At 41.6% G+C, this 17,859-nt stretch overlaps 1 protein-coding gene across 4 annotated transcripts in view; it reads right to left on the minus strand.

Annotated features, from left to right (window-relative positions):
- Positions 1-1,681: 1,681 nt before the first annotated feature.
- The window catches only part of CLDN10 (claudin 10), a 121,730-nt gene continuing 105,552 nt past the window's right edge, over positions 1,682-17,859 (minus strand). Inside the window, exons 4-6 of one of the 4 annotated variants that reach the window (XM_030201374.1) lie at positions 16,769-16,876; positions 2,565-2,691; positions 1,682-2,398 (exon numbers count right to left, since the gene is read on the minus strand). In XM_030201374.1, coding sequence (XP_030057234.1) covers positions 2,315-2,398; positions 2,565-2,691; positions 16,769-16,876 — 319 coding nt within the window. In that variant the 3' untranslated portion in view covers positions 1,682-2,314. Of the gene's footprint in view, positions 2,399-2,564; positions 2,692-12,277; positions 12,392-16,768; positions 16,877-17,859 lie in introns of all 4 variants that reach the window. The other 3 variants (XR_003941955.1, XM_030201375.1, XM_030201376.1) reach the window with 3 other exon arrangements.

Genomic DNA, 17,859 nt, shown 5'->3' on the forward strand with positions numbered 1-17,859 from the left:
GTTCTTTGGTAGTTAGATGATTTTTATATTCTGTGGCTGCAGTTTTTACATCAAAGCCAGTCGCCAGAAACGGCCCAGCGTTAAATATCAGGGTTTAACACCAGCAGCAGACAGCAAAAGCGGTGCTGCTCACCGCCAACTGAATAGCGGGCCCTCAGTTTATGTTGCCATACTGCTACTAAGTTCCTCATATAGCCTTTTTTTTTTAATTCAGCTTTGTCACTGTGAAACTTTGTAATTCTCTTCCTTTATAAATTTGTGTAAAACAGGATTACTTGAAATTCTACAAACAAATTAAAGCATGTCTTTTAATTAAATGTTTAAAATGTTAGTATTTTATGTTAGAGAGTTTATTATAACTATAATGAAATCCACAAAAATAGTCCCACCTATACAAAGGAAAATATCTCTAGGATAATCAGCAAAATAGCATATATATCAAAAAAGGAAGGAAAAAGCCTCAAAGAGCTCCAAGTCAAAACTGACATACAGCTATAACGATCATATCTGATCTGCTCATCGTCATTGGCAAAAAACCTTCCATAGGACAAAATAACAAACTTCAAATGTCCAACCACAAAAATAATGTACTTAAATACTGTCTAAAATCACCAATACAAATTTCAGATTTGAAGATAAACAAACACGCTTGTCTTAACATGTGATCAATAAGCCAGCTTCTCAGCATCCCCAGGACCAACAATGGCCAGTGTTTCACTTGGTAACGTTTACACAATACTGCACCAGGATCCATAAAGCTGGAGTTTCTCAGCAGCACTAAAATTTCTAGCTTCTAATGCATGGCTCATAACAATTTTGTTAATCTTTCTATTATTATTTGTTTGTAAACCATTCACAGCTCTTTGGTTAGACACGGTATATAAAAATTTGCTGTTACGTTGTATATCTTAAAGTGTACTAAATTAATTAAGTGGGTCACATCATAACAAAAATAACTCGGGCAGTTATTTTTGTTAAGATAAGTGACCCACTCAGTATAGTGCCCCTGAAAGAAGATATATATATTTAAATTTGAAAAAATAAAACTGGATCTATGAGGAACTTGGTAGTGGTGTGGCAACATAAAATATGTTTACTGCCTAATGCACCATCTAACTTTATAAAAATTTGAGTCGTGGGAAGGTTTGGTTGTCCTGTGATTGTGTTGACTTTCCCCTTAAGTTGTTTAAAAGCATTAAGGAGCCCTATTACTAAGGCTTGGTAGGCCTAATGCAGGCCTACCACATGCTACATGGGCACTACTGTGGGACATGCTGAGGCATCCCATGGTAGTTTCCCGCTCAGCACATGCTAATCTTGCCCATTACCACGCGCTACCCAATTAAAGCGATAATAGTGCAGAAGCCCTTACCACCTCCTAAATAGGTGGCAGTAATAGCCACGTACTAATGGGGAAATTAACACATGCCCATTACAGAAAAATATGCCAAGACGGCCAATTTACCCACATTCTGATACCATCACCAGCACTTTTTAGCACGGTTTGGTAAAAGGACCCTTAAGTGCAGCATATTTTAAGTACCTTTCATTTATCATTATATTTATTTATTTATTTGTAACACTTATGCCCTGCGCTTTCCCACTTATTAGCAGGTTCAATGCGGCTTAAATAGTATAACAGGTTTACAAAGTAACATAGAATGGATAACAACTATAATATAGTGTATAAAGAGGTGGACAATTAGATGTGGGTAAGTAAGATGGGTAAGGGAGGAGGGTGGTAGAGGTAGGGAGTCAGTATGTCAGTATTTCTGTAATTAGTTTGCCAAAACATTTCAGTTTCATACAATCAGCTGGGAATTTGACTGTGGAAGCTCACTATATTTTGCAGTAAAATAAAATGTTTATAATATATCATTCTAATTTGATAGGAGGCTATAATGAAACAATATCTTTACTTTCTTAGTATTTCAATGAGGTTTTGGACAGTCATCTAATAACAGAGAATATTAAAGTCTTAAAATGCTGTGCATGTTACTATTAATAAACATTTTAAGGCACTATGGAGTCCTTTTACTAAGGCGTGCTAATGAATTAGTATGCGTTAAGTGCCATGTAGCCCATAGGTATACAATGGGCTGTGCAGCATTTAGCGTGTGCTAAATCCATTAGCGCGCTTTAGTAAAATAACCTTTATGTAAAAGATGTTGATATGTATCTTTTAGTAATGAGCACTTTTTAATGCTCTTTTCTTAGAAAAAGCTTTTCAGTTAATTGAAATCAACATTTTTAATTTTTAGAAACTTGTGTCTAGACATAAGCATTTTTATCAAAATGTTTGGGGATGCTGTGATTAAATGTGGAATTTCCTGCTGCACTGTTGACTTTTGTCTGGAAAGTCATCATAGATGAGGCCCCAGTGTATGGATGTCCTCTTCTGAAACAGAAAACATAGCAGGTTATTTTCTTCCTTGAAAAGAAAGATGAATACTTATCAATATCTATCTTTAGTAAATAACAGGAATAAAAAAATACATCTTAAAATGTAGGTATATGAACCATGTGAAAAGCAGTATAAGATGGTCTTCAAAATACCAACATACCAGATAATGCAATTCCTCCTTCTTTTGGTCTTTTAAAAATTGTTTCCAACCCAATGGAAGTTGGAAAAAATTATACACAATGGGTAGAAAATGTCCATTTGTCTGTCTCTGGAGGTAAAATAAGTGTCTGAAAATGTAATAGAATAGGATGAAAATTGGCATAAAGGGAAAACCAACAAAAGACACAAGTTCAAAAATGGGCCAAATTGGACTGGGAGTTCCAGAGAAATAAGCCCCCCACCACCACCTCAAATGGTCCAATGCTTTTCTGTGTGAGGAAGAGTTCCAGTTGCAGTAACACAGAAACATTAAAAGAATGGGATGAAATTTGGTACATGAGAAAAAGTGGTAAAAAGACACATTGAATATGAAAATGGTCCAGATTGGACCATGGGTTCTAGAGAAATGAGCCTCCCAAATGCATTTCTATGGGAAAAGAAGTTCCGGCTTCTATAAGCTTAAAAGTAAATATAGCAGTTAAAGAAATACCTACCCTCCTCTCTTCCTTCCCGTTCACATTAATTGATTTGATTTGCTTACTTTATTTATTTATTTATTTATTTATTTGTCTATTAGATTGTAAGCTCTTTGAGCAGGGACTGTCTTTCTTCTATGTTTGTGCAGCGCTGCGTACGCCTTGTAGCGCTATAGAAATGCTAAATAGTAGTAGTAGGATAGAATAGGATAGTAGGATAGGCAGTTTAAAAGGTGGGATTTCTTAGTTTTTCAAACCCCAAAACTGCCCCCACAACTACCTCACTTGCAACAGCTCCACTAACCCCCTCCCCAACTGCCATGCCACACCACAAACTGCTCTATCCCAAACCTGACCATGTAACTGTCCCACACCCAAATCTACCCCCTGCAGCTACCATACCACCCTGAGCATCTCACACCTCTCTCTGTAACTGCCATACCACACTGCATAGTGTCTCCACACCCCAGAAATATCCCCTGTAACTGCCATAACCCCTCAAACTGCCCCACTCAAAAAAAAAAACTACCCTGGACTGCCTTACTATATAAACTACCACACACCCAAAAACTACCCTATCTGCAACTGTCACAGCACCCCACAAATTACCCCACTGCCAAAACTAGTCTCCAAAACTACCCCTACATGCTCTACACCGCTCCCTAAAAAAAAACTTTCCAACCTGCAGTTGCCCCCAACCTAGTTACCTCTCACAGAGACACAGCACATGCCCTGTACATACACATAACAAAACAGAGACACACAAACACAGAATGTAAATAATTCCCTATTCCTTTATTTCATGTTCTTTGTTAATCTTACTGTGAAAACTACTTCAAGAATCATACAGTTTTCTTATTGGTTGCTAGGTGTATTGCCAAATAACAATTGGGTAGAGCCAGATTAAGCAATTGGCAAACTTTACACATACTTCGTGTCTACATGTTGAGTGGGGGGGCTGAGATGTGCTCAGAAAGCTATGAAGAAGATGACAATCAATAAATTACATCTGAAAGTCAATGCGTGCAAAGACTCACAGTCTAAGCATTAATATTTAGGATCTGCAAATTTAGATATTGTTCATATCATATCATAGAGATATGGTTCAATGACTGCATGGGACACAAACATACCAGACTATAATCTCTTTAGGAAGGATAGAGCTGGTCAAAAAGGTGGAGGAGTAGCACTATATGTGAAAAACAATATTAAAGCTTAAATGCAGGGGGTCTGGGGAAAGGGAAAAAGAGGGAGCAATATGAATAGGGTTGGAAGGGGAAGATGGAAACTCTATAATTTATCCGCAGAGGTGTCATCTACAGACCTCCAACACAAATAGAGAAGTTGGAAAAAAAATCTTCTCGTAGATATTCAAAAGTTGGGAATGAATGGGAGGTGCTGTTGCTACTTGATGTGGATTGGAATTTCACTTCTGCTAAATCAAAAATAAGCAAATAGAGAATGGAATCCTTTCAGCACGCTGTGCTCAGATAAATGGTGATGGAGCCCACAAGGGAAGGGGCAACAATGGATCTAATGTTCACAAATAGAGAAAGTATGTCTAATATTCAGGTAGGGGCCCACCTAGGCAGTAGTGATCATCACACAGTATGGTTTCATATATACGGCAGCTGGTAATCTAGCAGTATGGGGGAGGGGGCTACCTAGTTTCTCTGTGTCACTACCTTAACCAATAGAATTTGCTGTCTGACATCAGTAATAGGCAGGCAGAGCCATAACTGACGAGTGCATGCTAGGTTCTTCCAGAAAGATGGAGAAACTGGGCGGGAAGTATAATCAAAGGGAGAGAGCTATGTCAGAAAGAAGTTCCCCTAACTACAAATAATCAATTCATAACTGATTGTCTTTCACTTTTCCTGAGTTTCCCAGGCCTTTAACCCTAGTTGCAAGGGAAGAACCTTCAGGCTTAAGCCTTAAGTCGTTATAACCCTGAAAATCTACACACTGCATGCTGTACTTTCTAGCTGGCACTACTACAGTCAATGAGTAAACCAGGAGTGTGTAGGTGACAGCAATTGCCCTATTGGCTAAGGGAATAAAGAACACTTTGCATCCATAGGCGTAGACTGGGGGGGGGGCGAGGGGGGGCAATGCCCCCCCAAACGATGATGAGGCGCCGCCGCGCCATTAGTTTAAAAAAAAAAAAACACATGCACGCACGCGCTCCTCTCCATTCGCTTGGCTTTCCTGCTCTCTCTGTCTGCGTCCCGCCTTCCTCTGACGTCAGAGGAAGGCGGGACGCAGACAGAGAGGGCAGGGAAGCCAAGCGGAGTAGCGGACGGAGAGGAGCGTGTCCGTCTACCCCTCTCTCTTCCTCCCTCCCTCCGCCGCAGGCAGCAGTCTTTTCCAGCGTTCCTGGCAGCGGTAGCGATGTACACGCTGCCTTTGGCTCTGCCCCGAAGCCTTCTCTTCAAGTTCCTGTTCCCGCATAGGTGGGAACAGGAACTTGAAGAGAAGGCTTCCGGGGCAGACCGAAGGCAGCGTGTACATCGCTACCGCTGCCAGGAACGCTGAAAAAGCTGAAGACTGTTGCCTGCGGCGGAGGGAGGGAGGGAGGAAGAGAGGGGGTAAACGGAGTCACCATCTTGGACCTCGCGGGGGGGGGGGCAGAGGGAAGATGGATGGGACTGGGAGGGGTGGGGAGCAGAGGGAAGGAGCAGGAGATGAATGGGACTGGGAGGGGTGAGGAGCAGAGGGAAGGAGCAACAGATGGATGGGACTGGGAGGGGTGGGGAGCAGAAGGAAGGAGCAAGAGATGGATGGGACTGGGAGGGGTGGGAAGGAGCAGGAGATGGATGGGACTGGGTGGGGTGGGAAGCAGAGGGAAGGAGCAGGAGATGGATGGGACTGGGAGGGGTTGGAAGCAGAGGGAAGGAGCAGGAGATGGATGGGACTGGGTGGGGTGGGAAGCAGAGGGAAGGAGCAAGAGATGGATGGGACTGCGAGGGGTGGGGAGCAGAGGGAAGGAGCAAGAGATGGATGGGACTGCGAGGGGTGGGGAGCAGAGGGAAGCCTACTGGAAAGAAGACACTGAATAAAACAGAAGACACTGGGACCAAAGCGAATAGAAAAACTAAATGATCAGACAACAAAGGTAGATAAAAGTATTTTATTCATAATTTATTAATTGAAATGTGTCAGCTTTTTGAAATGTGCATCTGTGATATTTTGCCTGTAAATTCAATTCCTTCCTCCACATTAGCATATTCATTTGCATATGTATATATGCAAATGATATGCTAATATGCCCCGCCCATTCTTCCCCCCCCCCCCCCCCCCAAATGAAACAGTCAAACTACGCCTATGTTTGCATCCTTTTTGAGATACTGAGGAGAAAGGAGAAACTGGGTTTATATGTGTATTTCTTCCAACAAGGCAATCTGGATTTCTACCCATCTGTTGGTGTTTCAGGAACAGCAGAGATCAAACACAAAGTGTGGAGGAACACAGTCCCTACAGATGGCATACAGGCAACACAAAGAGTAGGGTAGGTAGGCCTACCCAAAAAACACAAGGGAGATGCCGAGATTCTTATATGTGAAGTTTATTAAAGGATTACACTAATATGACTCGACACAGTGGCCGTATTTCAGCACAGAAGTACCTGCCTCAGGAGTCTAAAGACAAACATTTCAAATAATAATAAATACAATCACTACATAAATTAAAAACATATACAACTATTATAAATAATAAGTCTTTAAAAATAATTTTAAAAGGTGGAATTCAATTCATGAACCACTTCCCATCTCTGAAAAAAATTTGTTTGAATAGTAATATCTGTCAAGTATTTAAAAGTTTGTATTATATCTCCTTTGTCCCTCTTTTCCTCCAGGATATACATATTCAGGCCTTCAAGCCTCTTCTCAATACATCTTTTGGCTCAAAACCCATACCCTTTTTATTGCCTTCCTCTAAACCACTTCAAGTATTTTTATGTACTTTGTGAGATATTGAACACAATACTCCAGGTGGAGCCTCACTGACTTGTACAGGGGCATTAACAGCTCCTTTTTCTGTTGGTTATATCTCTCTCTAATATATAGCCTAGCATCCTTCTAGCTTTGGCCATCATCTTGTCACACTATTTGTCATCTTGAGATTCTCAGACATTATCACACCAAGGTCCCTCTCCTAGTCCATGTATAGCAGCCTCTTGCCCCCTATCACATACATCTTGTTTGGATTTTTACACCGCAGGTGTATCACTTTGCATTTCTTTGCATTAAAATTTAACTACCAAGCATTAGACCAGTCTTTTAATTTTTGTAGATCACTTCTCATCTTGTCTGCATCCTCCAGGGTGTTTGCTTTGTCTCAAATCTTTGTGCCATCTGAAAAAAATGGCAAACTTTTTCTTCTAACACTTCAGCAATGTTGCTCACAAATATATTAAATAGAATCAGCCACATCATTGATCCATGAGGCAATCTACTACTCACCTTTCCTTCCACCAAATTAATTCCATTTACCATCACCCTCTGTCTTTTGTCGGTCAACCAATTTCTAATTTAGTTTACCACTTTGGGTCCTAAATTCAGCCTTTTCAGTTTATGAGCTTCCCATGAAGAGCCACATCAAAAGGCCTTGTTGAAATCCAAGTAGACTACATCTAGTGCATGCTCTTGATTGAGTTCTCTGGTCATCCAGTCAAAGAAATTGATCAGATTTGTTTGGCATTATTTTTCTTTGGTAAAACCAGGCCATCTTTCTCCATTTTTCTTGTATGATTGTCATTCCCTTTCTATTTTATATATTGGTGTTCCATTCTGTTCTAATGTTGTAATCTTAGCCTGTAAAGTGCCTTGACCTGCACTCCTGTACTGAAATAAATACTGAAAATAAATATACACATAAACAAACATAAACAGCTCACTATCCTTACCTTCATGGGCACCTCCATTACTTTTCTAACTACTGAAGTGAGGTTTACCAGCCTATAGTTTCCCATTTCTCTGTCACCATTTTGTGAAGAGGAACTGCATCTGCTCTTTTCCGATACCATGGAACCTCTCCTGTTTCTAAGGATTTATTATACAAATCTTTAAAAGAACCCTTCTGAATTTCCTCAATATCCTGGGGTGCAACTTATCCAGCCCCATGGCTTTGTCCACTTTCAGTTTTTGTTCAAATACACTTTTTTTTCATGAACGATGCAATATCCACTCCATTCCCGTATATATACCTTTTGCAGCTGACTGTGGTCCTTCTCCAGGATTTTTTTTCCATGAAAACCAAACAGAAGTAAATATCTGTTTAGCATATTTGCTTTTTCCTCATCACTCTCCACATAATGGTTCTCAGAATCTTTCAGTCTTCCAATTCCATTTCTAGCCTTCCTTTTTTCCTCCAACATACCTGAAAAAAGTCTTTTCACTTCTGTTTACATCTCTAGCCATTTTATATCCACCTGTGCTTTTTCCAGCCTCTTCACTTCTTTGAATTTTAACCAGTATTCTTTTCTGTGTTCCTCTTTTTGTGTTGTTATGTATTTCATGAATGCTACCTATTTTGCCTTTACTTTTTTTTTCAGCCAGTTGTTTGGAGAGCCATATTGGTTTTCTTTTCCAGTTGTTTTTATTTTCTTTCCTTATAAGAATGCAGGGTCATACATTTGGGTCACAAAACCCAAGGGAGCGGTAGTACAGTATAAGTGGTGTAGTGCTCCTGTGTACGAAAGAAGAGCAGGACTTGGGAGTGATTGTGTCTGATGAACTTAAGATGGTCAAACAAGTAGAAAAGACGATGTTCAAAGCCAGAAGAATGCTTGGGTGCATAAGGAGAGGGATGACCAGCAGGAAAAAAGAGGTGATAGTGCCCTTGTACAAGTCTCTGATGAGGCCCCTTTAGAATACTATGTACAATTCTGGAGACTGCACCTCCGGAGAGATATAAACAGGATGGAGTTGGTCCAGAGGGTGACTACAAAATTGGTCAGTGGTCTCTGTCATAAAACATATAGGGACAGGCTCATGAACCTGGAAGAGAGGGGGGAGAAAGGGGATATGATAGAGATGTTTAAATACCTCAGTGGCATTAATGTACAAGAGGTGAGACTTTTTCAAATGAAGGAAACCTCTGGAATGAGAGGGCACAGGATGAAGTTAAGAGGAAATAGGCTTAGGAGGAATCTGAGAAAATACTCTTTCACGGAAAGGGTGATCGGTGCGTGGAATGGCCTGGTGGAGGTCGTGGAGATGAGGACTGTGTCAGAATTTAAGAAAGCATGGGACAGAGACATGGGATCTCTTAGGAAAAGGAGGAGTTAGTGGTTACTGAGGATGGGCAGACTGGATGGGCTATTCGGCCCTTATCTGCCGTCATGTTTCTATGTTTCTAAATATCTATTGGCATTTTTTTTATAGCTCCTTTCAACTTGGACCACTCTTTCCTTTTCTCTTATGTCTTCTCAACTCATCAGCTCTTTCTTCAGGTATGGCCCCATTTTACTTAAGGAATATGATTTAGCATTTTGTGTGACTGCACTCTTCTTCAGCTCTTATATGTGAGACATTGGGGGGAGGTCAGTGTTTCCCCTAGGCAGTTCCCTAGTGTGTACCCAGAATGTGCATAACCCCTTGTGAATGTGGTACAAGGCAGGGTTTCCTTAAGAACACTCCCTCACTGAACATAAAAATAGCCATATTGGGTCAGAGCAATGGTCCATCTAGCCCAGTATTCTGTTTCCAACCATGGCCAATCCAGGTCACAAGTACCTGGCAGAAACCCAAATAGTATAATAGAAAAAAGAGGAGATCTGCAAGGCTTCGTTCTGTTTTTGTGAGTCTGACGTCCTGCACGTACAAAAAGTGCAGGACGTCAGAAACAGAACGAAGCCTTTGCGGGAAGAAGAGGACCGCTTCGGCTGGCGGGGATTGGGGTCCCCCGCCAGCAAAGGTAGCCCACGGTGGGGGAGGGTTGGCAGCAGGAGGGGGGTCGAGAGGGTCGTCGGCAGGGGGGGTCCAGAGCCAAATCTACGGGAGCCCAGCCCCCCCCCCTGGCCCCACATAGCTATGCCACTGGCTTGGACTCAAGAACTTAAGCTGTGCCTATCAAAGGCAGCTAAGTTACAGAGAGGAGACTGGAATTGGTACACTTCTCTATAGGGTCTTAAAAAAAAAAAAAGGAAACGTGTCTTTCATGGTATATGATCGGGGAGAGAATGATTAAGGTAAGCTCACTTAGGGGGGCCCTTTTACTAAAGCTTAGTGCGTGCTAAATGCTGCTCATCCTATTTTACACCTATGGACCACATGACAGTGCACGCTAATGTCCATTAGTGCACACTAAGCTTTAGTGAAAGGACTGGTTAATTGGGAGAATTGACAAAAGTTATTTTGGTTAATCTTTATGCCCTGAGGGGTCCTTTTACCAAGCTACAGTAAAAAGAGCCCTGCACTAGCGGCAGCCCTTTTTACTGCAGCAGGTAAAAAGGCCAAAAAATAACATGGCCATGCGGTAAGATTTCACTTACCACATGGCCATGCAGGGGGGAGCATTTAATGCCACCCACTGAGGTGGTATTAAGGGCTACCGCGCTAACCCAGCAGTAACCGGGTAGCGCACAGTGCTGCCCAATTACTGCTGGATTAGCGCCACACTGGAAAATATCTAGCTATTTTCAGTAGCATAGCAAATGGTGTGTGCTGGGGCTGGAACTAATACTGGCACCCACGCTCGGCCGGTAGTAGTTCCAGATTAGAGTGAGGTAAGCCCATGTTGGGCTTACCGCCGCTCTGTAAAAGGTCCCCTGAATGAACCCAAAAGAGGCTGAGACACCTTCAAAAGAAAGAAGTAGGAGATCATATTAAAGGTGGAGGTATGAACTGCATGTTGGGCAGGGAGGACACATCTATATTATATTTTAAAAAACAATTTGGATATATGGGTATGGTAGGAAGAGTGGGAGAGAAATAGTAAGAGAGAGCAGGGAGTTGTAAACATGATTTGCTAAATATTATCTGGATGATTTGTGGAAAGTTTTTTTTTGAACTATATCTAAATTAATTTTCCACTTAAACAATCTACACATAATCTGGCCTATAAATGATTCACCAGACAAATACAGTAGGAAGGCACAGACTAATCTCCCAACAAGTACAAACTCTTATAGTGAACTTATATAACTAAATGTTTTTTTATCTGGTTAAAATTAGAGAGTGGAAAGGTTTTAATCCAGGTAGCAACAAATACACTTATTACTCAGGCATGCTTCCTACTCCAAAATTGCTAACTTATTTAAGGAAAAAAATTTAGGGCAATGGTCTGATGTTATTATACATTCTATTAAGATATCCGATCACGCAATGAGAAGGGAGGAAAGAATTATGAGCAAATGTAGAACTGCTGCTTCACTCGAAGGCGTGACAGCAACTGGTCGATATATGGAAGGAGTTCCAGCAGATGAATGACAATGGTGCAGTAGCACAAGGGACAGATTGGGGAAGCAGGTAAGGCCTATATGAGGGGCATACTCATTTAGATAGTCACCAAAGAAGACTACAGATGTATAGTGATCGATCATGTCCCAGAATCACCACGGGGGGGGGGGGGGGGGGGGAGAGGGGAGAGATAGAGAGAGAAAATTAGTCCAGAGGGAACAATGTTGGATTCACAGACTCGGTTCCTTAGCCCCAGTAGGTCTTAACAATAGGGTAGAATGGAAGGCTTTTCTTTAAAGCATTTAAAAGATTCAGGGTAGTTAAGATGGGGTTCAATTGAACCTTGAAGTGAGTCTACCCCTTTAAATTAAAGGTCTGAATCTGATTGGTAGATGAGGCTGACGTTAGTTTAAATTTTGGAGCCATTTTGAGTAGAGGTAGGCAGATTATGAAAAGGCAGAAGCCAACACGATAGAAGGTATGTGTTAATCTAAGTTAGATGCGAGTCCATGAGTTTTTGATGTGTTTCTCTGTATGGTTTTAAGCCAGTATTTTTTGATTATAGGTTTCATGAAAGCACAGGTCCTGTTCCTTATGAAGCAAGAGCGAAACAGGAGCTCGCTGTCGAGCGAACCCACCAGGGTAAACCTAACACCAGATAAGTGCCGGTCCCCTTCGTTCTGAACTTTGATAAAAAAAATAATTAATATAAAGTATATAAATAGAGAGGGGAAACACTAGGGCGAGATTTTTCTGACTTATGATGATGCCCGCCAGCTACTTTACAGAGACAAACGTTAAGTTTGAAAGTAAAAGCTGAGCGGAGCGGTACCTACCATTAAAAGCAAGAGTGGAGGTTTACCGGATATCTGAAGTCTTTTCCTCCCCTTCTTTGCTAACGATACAAAGTCAATACTATTTGCAAGTTGTGGATCTTGTATAATATACCACTGCAATTCACAAAACAAAAGGAACAAATTCCTACATGCTATCTTTTTCTTTTAATGTAGGCACAGGGAAAAAAAAAGATTTTAAATGCTCCTATGTTTCAACCTAATTCATGTTTAATGTGGGATATAAACATAATAAATAAGTAAATAAAGAGATAGATAGAAAGTCTGTATGTTGAGCACCTGATTCTCATTATCTGTTTTAGTGGCCCATTACCAGGAGAGAAAAAACATCTCTACACGACTTGAGGGAAAACAGGGCAGGCAATGCGTAGAGGACAGCGCTGGCGAAACGCTTCAGCTGACAGGGGTTGGGAACCCCTGCCAACCAAGGTATGTGTGGAAGTGGCAGGTCGGGGGTAGCGGCGGGGAGGCAGGCCAAACTGTGCCCCTCCACTTTGGGCTCTGGACCCCCCCCCCCCCAAACATTCAGGTCTGGCTACGCCCCTGCTTTTCACTGACTTCTATAACTCAGGTCTCTTTCTGACTAAGTGGCCCTTTTACTAAGCTGCGGTAAAAAGTGATCTCCACTAGTTTTGGCGTGTGAAATTGGTGCGTGCTAGGCCACATTTTACTGTGGCAGGAAAAAAGCTTTTTGTAAAAAATGGGACAGTAAATGGATGTGTGCTAATATTAAAATTAGCGTGCGGCTATTTAATGCCTGAGTCCCGACCGCCACCTACTTAGTATGTGGTAAGGGCTCACGCGCTAACCCCAGAGTAATAGGGCAGCGCGCGGCAATGTGGCCGCACTGCCGATTAGTGCTGGGAACGCTCCCTGCGGAAGAAAATAGAAAATTATTTTCTACCATGGAAAACTGTGCATTTCTTTTTTTTTTTTAAATATATCTCCTACACTACCCCAGCGGTAGGGCCGATTTGGAAAGCAGTAGCCCTACTTCGCCTTTGTAAAAGGGCCCCTAAAATTCAAGTGGAAGGTCTGAGCCAAGAGCTAAGAACCTCTTTTAGCCTTTTGGAAAAGACTGATAACCTTAAAATACAGGGGTTAATACTCTCCACACAACCCAACTGGAAATACAAAAGTTTTAATCCTCCCATTTTTAACTAGGGTCCAATCACCTGTTTAAAAAAAAATTATTACGAATAGTTTTCTGATCAAGAAAAACATGGTACCAATCACAGTTCCTTATGATATCCCGTAATAAACTTTTAGTTTAGTTTATATTAGCTTAAATTCTTGATATGGTGACCTTCATAAAAAATAATCAGAGCAGGTTAACAATACAAAAGCTTAAAGCAGTCTTAAAAGAAAACAATTCAAACTGAAATAGACAGTGTTACAGAATATTACAACTTGAGAAGAACCAAATAAATCAGTTTAGTATTGAAACAAATATACGTTAGGCCACCACTCTGTCAACAGACAATATAGTCCAGCCTCCCTTCCTGTCGTAATTTATTTTATTTATTTATTTTTAAATTTCTAGTCCGCCTACACATATACAAGAAAAGAAACAGTAAAACAAGAACAAGCACATACAATATTCAAAATAAAACAGACAACATCAGCCCCACCGTGTATGTTCAAACAAATATGCATTCAGCAATTTACTGAATTGAACCCTGCTACTATACAGTCTCAGGTAACCTGGTAATTTGTGCCAAATTTGTCGACCTGCTATCAAAAATGTAGTATTCCTTGTATTAGTATATTAGTATATGCCACAGTTAATTTTCAGACTGCAAGGATCTAACGAGTTGGTATTCTTGAATTACATCTTTAAGATATCGAGGAACACAATCAGGCTCTGCCTCCCTTCCTTGCTGCTGTGATCAAAAGAAGAATCTTTCTTCTTGTCCATATTGGTCCTGACTGTTCTTTTAAACTGAGTGACTGTCTGGAGGCCTGCGTGATTCAAAGGAACAGTTATGCCCAAGATAGCAAAGAAGGAGAATGTGGCCCCAGTATGCATCTATGCATTTTCTCCTCTTCATCACACCATCCAGAGGGGAGGGTGCTGGCTGGAGAAGGGTGGATGTGGTTGGTGCCATTGGCAGAGTGGGAGGGTGCTCGGAGAAGGGTAATACTGTTTGTGCTATCATGGAGTGATAATGGCTGAAGAAGGGTTGATGTAGTTTGTGGCATTGGGGGTGATTGTGGGGGCTGGAGAAAGGTCAATACAATGTGTGCTATGGGTATTTGTGTGGCTGGAGACAGGTGGAATAGGGAGTATGTGCAATTGGAGAAAGGTGGATGGTATGTATATGCCATTGGTGGGGGAGGGGGAGGAAAGCTGGAGAAATGTGGATATGGTGTGTGTGCTAGGAGGTAAGGGGAGAAGAGGTAGAGTTTGTGCCTGGGGGGAGAGGGGATGTCATGGAAATGGATAAAACTTAGGCCTTCCTGGGAGCTAGAGAGAGAAAATGAGATAGGACAGTAAATGCTGAGGGGTGGGAGAGAACTGTGGACGTCAGAGAGCTGCTACAGCAGGGGTGAGCAACCTGCGGCCCACCACTGAATTTTATGCGACCCCAAGAGCATGAAAAGTACATTCAGAAAACATTGTTAGCCAGAGCTTTAGCAATTTCAAATACTGTATTTTACAAATATTTTCAGAATAGCCACTCTAGCATTTTGTTTTCATCATTTTTAGTTAAATTTTTGTTAATCGATTTATCACAAAAGGTCTATAGAGCTCTGTGTACTTCTGGTTCCGATATTACGTAACACTGCACCACTCTAGGGGTAGTGCTGACATTTATGCAGCCCTCTGTGTATAAAGGTTGCCCACCCCTATGCTAGAGGGTGGAGAACAGGTGAATTAAGAGGGGGTGGAGCAGAGAGAGAAAAATGGGAGGTATTTACCTGGAGAAGAGGGAGAGAAAACTGGGAAATGACCTTCCAGAGAAGAAGGGATACATTATCAGAGAGAGGTGGAGAACCTGATAAAGGAAACAGCTGTGGGGTGGGGGATTTCTTCTCTGTAGGAGGAGTTAGTCCTTGTAATGAAAGAATTCTGCACACAAAAAAAATATACTGTGCAGAATTTTGTAGAATGTTAAAATATTGTGCACAGAATTTTCAATTTTTTTTGTGCAGAATTCTCCCAGGACTAAAATATGACCTCACTATAAGGCAATGATAGTTACCATATGCAAATGTCTGGTGCAAAAGCTAAGGGGCCCTTTTACTAAGCCGTGTAGGCGCCTATGTGCACCCAATGTGCGTCAATTTTGAGTTACTGCCCGGCTACCGCATGGCCCTTGTGGTAATTTCATTTTTGGCACATGTCTGCTACACGTGCGGGAAAATAACTTTTATTTTCTGGCATGCGGCAGAAATTGGGCGGTAATCATCACTTTACATGCGTAGACGATTACCTGGTTACCATGTGAGACCTTACCGCTAAGTCAATTGCTGGCGGTAAGGTCTCCGACACAAAATGGATGCACACACATTTTTATTTTGCCGCGCATCCATTTTAGGCAAAATTTTTAAAAAGGCCTTTTTTACAGGTGCACTGAAAAAATGGATCTGCGCTTGCCCAAAACACGCGCCTACATTATCACAGCCCATTTTTCAGAGAACCTTAGTAAAAGGGCCCCTAAGTTTTTAATTTTCTCCTAAAAGAGAACTAGTTTTAATATCATAGGGAGCAGAGTTCCAAGTGTGAGGATCATGATAACCAAAGGCTATATTACTATGTAAATTCCAAATGTTTTTTACTTGGGTTGTTTAAGTGATGGTGGTCTTCAAATAGTGGGGTTTCAGTTGCTCGTGCAAGGCATAGTAGTTTAACTGTGACCTATTCTGTGTAACTGCAGTTTAGGAAAAAGGATTGAGATTGTAGATGACAGTGAAGAATGCTCTTAAGATGCCCTTTTCCCAGGGCTGGAACAACTTTCTCAATAAAAACAAATATCTGCTTTGTACATCCTAAGTGGCAGTAAGCAGGCAGTGAGTGCATGTACTGAGACCTTACCAAAACATGGGCTTCCATATATGTTCTCTTGCAGAGCGCTGGAGTTGGGGGTTGGAAACCCATGAAGATCCAGGTCAGAGAGAGATTTATCAATAACAAAAGGAGGCAAGCTATGGACTACCATGTATAGCAGTCCTCTGCTTGTACCATAAAACTTACTATCCTTGTCATCATAAAACTGAATAAGAACATTTGGAATTAAGCCACATATCCTCTAGATTTTGGATCTAAGCTCCTTTTCAAAACTCTTCTGATTACATATCAAGAGTAAATTAATGATGCTCTGATGGACCAAAGTTTGCCCTCTTTATACCTGAAAGACAGGATGAGCTCAGAAATGCACTGGGCACAACTGGGTGTTTGTGTGACAGCATTATTACTAAGCTTAATTGTTTTGGCTTGGTAGATACTTGATTCACCAACATGTTCCATACCTTTGGATTGTACTTCTTTCAGCTATTGAACAGCAGAAAATGCTCCCACCAATTAGACAAAATGCTGCTCCAGCCCATCCAATAAACAAGGCAGTTCCTAACTCATATCTACAAAAGATGATTAATTTGCATTAAAAAAAGATGTTAACAATGGTAGAATATGGCCAAAAATGCTGTACCCATGTATAAGTTGAGGCTTTCCTTCAGCCCTCCCTTCCTCACCTGGTCCAGCACCCTTCTCTCCTTTACCCCATCTCCAGGTCCAACATTATTCCCTTCCTTTCTCTCCCCTTCGCTTCTGGGTCCAACATTGCTCCCTCCCCCTCCCCCCTCTGCCTCTGTGTCTAACATTGCTCCCTGTTTCCCCCTCCTTTCTGCCTCTGGGTCCAACATGCATTCTTCCCTCCTGTTATCCAGCATTAATCTCTCTCTCACCCCCCCCTTCACTCCAGTGTGCAGTCCAGCATCTCTCCCTCCTCTTTGTCCGCCAGCCCACAGTTTGGCATCTCACACTCTTGTTGATCATCTGTTGTGCCTGTCTTGTGCATGGCATATATCACTGTTGCTACCTCCTTAATACCTGATTTCTTACCTGCTGTTTCATTCAGCCTTCTGTTCCTGGTTGCTGCTGCTTTCCCTGTTTTCTCAGCTGTTTGCTGTACTCGCTTCTGCTATCAGTCTGCCTGGCACCCCAGCCTGGAATTGTATTTGCTTTCTGCTTCTACTTGTTTGGACTGTCCTCCTGTGGTCCTAGCCACTCTACCATGCTCCATCCCAGGCCCTGACAGTGGGAACTATCCAGATAAAGTCAGGACAGCAAAAATACTAGGAATAGGGAACATGAGATGAAGCTACAAAGTTGTAAATTTAATACGAATCAGAGAAAATGTTTCTTCACTCAATGTGTAATTAAACTCTGGAATTTGTTGCCAGAAAATGTGGTAAAGGCAGTTAGCTTAGCGGGGTTTGAAAAGGTCTGCATGGCTTCCTAAAAGAAAAGTCCATAGACCATTATTAAATTGACTTGGGGAAAATCCACTGTTTATTTCTGGGATAAGCAGCATAAAATGTATTGAACTTTTTCGGTATCT

This window comes from Microcaecilia unicolor, chromosome 4 (genome assembly GCF_901765095.1).
Source record: "Microcaecilia unicolor chromosome 4, aMicUni1.1, whole genome shotgun sequence".
Taxonomy (NCBI): domain Eukaryota; kingdom Metazoa; phylum Chordata; class Amphibia; order Gymnophiona; family Siphonopidae; genus Microcaecilia; species Microcaecilia unicolor.